Source organism: Chiroxiphia lanceolata, chromosome 30 (genome assembly GCF_009829145.1).
Source record: "Chiroxiphia lanceolata isolate bChiLan1 chromosome 30, bChiLan1.pri, whole genome shotgun sequence".
NCBI lineage: Eukaryota > Metazoa > Chordata > Aves > Passeriformes > Pipridae > Chiroxiphia > Chiroxiphia lanceolata.
In genome coordinates this window covers 1,552,034-1,556,318 of record NC_045666.1, presented here as the reverse complement: position 1 = coordinate 1,556,318, position 4,285 = coordinate 1,552,034, and the positions used below count along the sequence as shown (strand labels likewise).

At 67.3% G+C, this 4,285-nt stretch overlaps 1 protein-coding gene across 1 annotated transcript; it reads left to right on the top strand.

The window, feature by feature from the left end:
• The first annotated feature begins 1,712 nt into the window (after window positions 1-1,712).
• Window positions 1,713-4,063, top strand: FIGNL2 (fidgetin like 2). The gene has a single exon (XM_032713516.1). The coding sequence runs from the start codon at window positions 1,870-1,872 to the stop codon at window positions 4,054-4,056; it is 2,187 nt and encodes a 728-aa protein (XP_032569407.1). The 5' UTR covers window positions 1,713-1,869; the 3' UTR covers window positions 4,057-4,063.
• Window positions 4,064-4,285: the final 222 nt, after the last annotated feature.

The window sequence follows — 4,285 nt, the reverse complement described above, 5'->3', positions numbered from 1 at the left end:
ATGGGCAGCAGCGAGGGTGGGAACCGGCCCGGCCATTTGGTCACTGGACAGTAATTTTCTCACACTGCCAAGGGGAGCATTGAAACATCTGTCCCGCTCCGCCGCTCATTCACGTCCCATTTCAGCCCTGACAACTCCTCCCTGCCCGCCGCCCTCCCCCTCCCCGCGTTTTCCAGGGTGCGACCGGCTTTTCCATGGATTTGGGTTTTTCTTCTCCCAGATGCCTCTCTTGTCCTTAAAGGCTTGGTTGGCGCCTCGGGATCGCAAACCTGCGGCCTTGCAAACCCCCCTGCCCCGCTCCTCCCGGCAGCCCCGGGATCCGGGGGGCTCGGGAATGGGGGCTGGAGGAGCTGTGCCATCGTGATGGGCTCCCAGCCACCCTCTTCCAGGCTCTTGGAAAAGCAATTCCATCACTGGGCCCATCCTGAGATGCCAGTTTTTAGCTGGTGTGTGAGCAGTGGGGTTCAGGCACTGGGATCAATCTGTGGGGGAAAGCTGGGCGCTCCTGGTTGCTGGGGGGTTCTGTCCATCCTCGGGGTGTTCTCCGCAGAAACGGAGCTGGCACTGCCGGATGCCTCAGGACGGGAGAAGACGGATGTGGATTTCCGTGGTCTGTGGGCCGCTGAGTCCTCCCTTCTCCAGGAGGGTGAGGGAGGGTGGAGGTCTCTGTGGGCAGCTGCTCCCTGACTTCAGAAGCCTGGGAATGCCACTGGGGTTTGCTGGTCGTGCTGGTGGCACCTCGTTCCTGCCACGCTCCACACTGGGCTCAGTGCTGGAGCAGTCGGACACCTCCTGGTGCCCCCAAACCCCTGAGCTCTGGACATTTCCAGCTGGATATTTTTGGGGGGGCAGAAGCAGCTGCAGGACTGCACAGCTCTCAGCCCCCCCACCCCGAGCAAGGATGGAAACTCCCGGGGCTTTAATTCCTTAAAAAAAAAAAAAAAATTAAGGGAAATGTCTTATTCCTCGTGGAGTTCCCAAATGCTCCTTTTTCCCTTCGCAGCTTCCTGGTGTCTTCGCCCCCAGCTGCCCCCATGCCCCCCGTGCCCAGCCGGCTCCGCGGGCGGCTCCGGGAGGATCTGCTGGGCGTTTATCCACCAGGAGCTCTGTGATAATGGCCATAAATGCAGGGGGAGGGCGGCTCAAGCCACGGCAAAGCCACCATCTAAATCCTCTTGTGGAAGTTTGATATCCAAAGTGGAAGCACAAATGCCCTATAAGTCAATTAAAGCATTAAGTAATCTAATTGTGCCGTGGCCACAGAGTGGCTTAAAGGCTGCGAGCGGAGAGCGAGGGGGGCACGAGGCCCCTGCCTGGCTCCGGTGTCGGTGTCCCCGGAGGGGATGGGTGTGGGATGGGGGGGACAGGGGGACCACAGCAGGGTGGGGAGGGGGACACTCTGCCACCACCCTCAGGGGCCGCTGGTATTGGGGGACTGGAGCAAGAGAGGGTGATACTGACCCTGGTGTGGAGGCCCCCGTGGTCGAAGGGGATTTTTGGGTGGAAGAATTTCTGCGTGGAAAGGGTGGTCAGGCCTTGGAAGGGGCTGCCCAGGGAGGTGGTGGAGTCCCCACCCCTGGAGGTGTCCAAGGAAGGACTGGATGTGGCACTCAGTGCTCTGGGCTGGGGGACAAGGTGGGGATGGAGCAAAGGATGGACTCGGTGATGTTGGAGGGCTTTTCCAGCCTCAAGGATTCGGGGATCCTGTGAAAGTTTAGGGTGAGTTGAAGCAGATGTTTGCAGTCGGGGGGTGTGGTGGGGCGCAGGACAGACCAGTCCAGGTTTTTGGGGACGCTCCACGCAGAGAGGTGCCCGTCCCTGTTTCACTGCTCTCACCTGTGCCGCCCCGTCCCCACAGGTCTGTCGAAGATGCACTGGTCACCAGAGCATGCCCAGTCCCTGAACCAGTGGCCGGAGCAGCACCTGGACGTCTCCTCCACCACCTCCTCGCCGGCCCACAAGTCCGACCTGTACCCCAGCACCCGCCAGCGCTTCAACTACGCCTGGGCCAACGACGACATCTCGGCGCTCACGGCCTCCAACCTCCTCAAGAGGTACGCCGAGAAGTACTCGGGGGTGCTGGACGCGCCCTACGAGCGCCCGGCGCTCGGCGGATACGGGGATGGCGCCTTCGGGCCCGTTAACGGGCAGAAGGGGGACGGGGAGCCCTGGCCGGGGGCTCACGGCTCCGACGGCACCTACCCCCTGACGCCCATCCACGATGGCCTCCCCGGCGCCAAGGGGGTGGTGCCGCCCGCCGTACCCGCCGCCGGCGGGGCCATCGGGCTCGGCGGCTCCCCAGTGGTGTCGGCCAACCTCGCCGACCCCATGTACCCCGGGAACTCCTGCGGAGGGGCCGCCGCCGGCTCCGGCGGGCTCGGGGCGTCTCAGGAGTACCCCTCAGGCTACGGCGGCACCTACTTGCCCTCTGGCTACTGCACCCAGCCGGCGGCAGCGCTCCCCCCCCCGCACCCGTCCGCCCTCCACGGCTCGGGGCTCCTGCAGCCCCCGCACCCCTCGCCCGCCCTGGTGCCGGGCTACGGCTCCTCCGGCCCCATGTACAACTACGCCGCCGGCAGTTACCCGCCGCAGCCGGGCTACGGGAGCATCCACCCGCCCCACCCCCCTACCTCCTACCTGCCCTCCGGCATCGCGGCGCCCACCCCCATCCCGGCCCCGCCGCCCGCCGCCCGCCCGCCCGGGGTGCCCGGGTATGGCTACCAGGGCGCCGGGCTGGCCCCCCTGGCCGTGCCGCCGCTGGGCACCGAGGCGGGCGCGCTGAAGAGGAAGGCGTTCGACATCGGCGGGGAGGACGACGGGGAGGGCAGGTACAGGAAATACAGCTACGAGCAGCCAAAGTCCCCCTACCCCATGTCGGACAACGGCGAGTGCCAGGGGAACGGGTTCGGCGGCGCCGGCAAGTCGCCCCAGGTGGCCTTCAAGCCCGGGAAGCGGCTGGCGGGAGCGGGGAACGCCGAGGAACACGCCGGCAAGTACGGCGGGCAGCAGATGAAGAGCATGGTCTCGCCGCCCTACGGCGCCGGGGACGCTCCGCTGCGGCCGGCGGAGCCCTTCGAGAAGTTCAGCCCCCCCCTCGCCAACGGGGAGCGGGCGGCGGAGCCGGGACCCCCCTTCCCGCTGCGGCTGCCCCCCAAAGCACCGGTGTTCGGCGGCGCCCCGGTGGAGGAGCAGCCCAAGAACGTCGACCCGCTGGTGCTGGAGCTGGTGAACACCAAGGTGGTGGAGCGGGGGCCGCCGGTGCAGTGGTCGGACGTGGCCGGGCAGGTGTCGGTGAAGGCGGCCATCGAGGAGGAGCTGGTGTGGCCCATCCTGCGCCCCGGCGCCTACAGCGGCGCCAGCCACCCGCTGCGGACCCTGCTGCTCTTCGGCCCCCGCGGAACCGGGAAGACGCTGCTGAGCCGCTGCATCTCCACCCAGCTGGGCTCCACCCTGCTGAGGCTCAGCGGGACCACCCTGCTCTCCACCTGGAAGGCCGAAGCCGAGAAGATCCTGCAGACCGTGTTCTTCGTGGCCAGCTGCCGCCAGCCCGCCGTGGTGCTCATCACCGAGGCCGAGGCCTTGCTGGCGGCCCGGGCGGGCGAGGACGGCGGGCAGGCGAGCAACCTCAAGTCCCAGCTCCTCTCCTACCTGGACAACGTGGCTACCTCATCCGAGCAGAACGTGGTGGTCATCGGGACCACGGCCCGGCCGGGCAGCATGGACGAGGCGTCGCACCGGCGCTTCGGCACGCGGCTCTACATCCCGCTGCCGGACGGCGCCGCGCGCCGGCACATCCTGCGCCAGGCCCTGGCGCAGCAGAGCTGCTGCCTGAGCGAGCGGGAGCTGGCGGCGCTGGCGCAGCGCACCGAGAGCTTCTCCGGCGCCGAGCTGCTGCGGCTCTGCCAGCACGCCGGGGCCGCGCGCCGCGCCCTGCCGGGACCCCCCGCCTCCTACCAGGACCTGGAGAAGGCGTTCTGCAAGGTCCGCCCCGCCGCCTCCCAGAAGGAGCTGGACTTGTTCCTGGAGTGGGATAAGATGTACGGCACCAGGCACTGATGGCAGCGGGGGGACGGGGGCGCCGGGACGGACCCCGAGGCCACGGGGCTGGATCTGGGATCGGGGGCTGCGGGACTCCGGTTCTGGGGTCGGATCCCTCCTCCCAAAAGCGCGGGAGGCGCCGCCGGCAGCACCACGTACCTCATCTCTCTCCTCTTTCGGACTCGCCCAGGGAATTTCCCCTCCGTGGTTTTTTCGGGAGTGTCGCCCACGACTCAGGATAAACCTA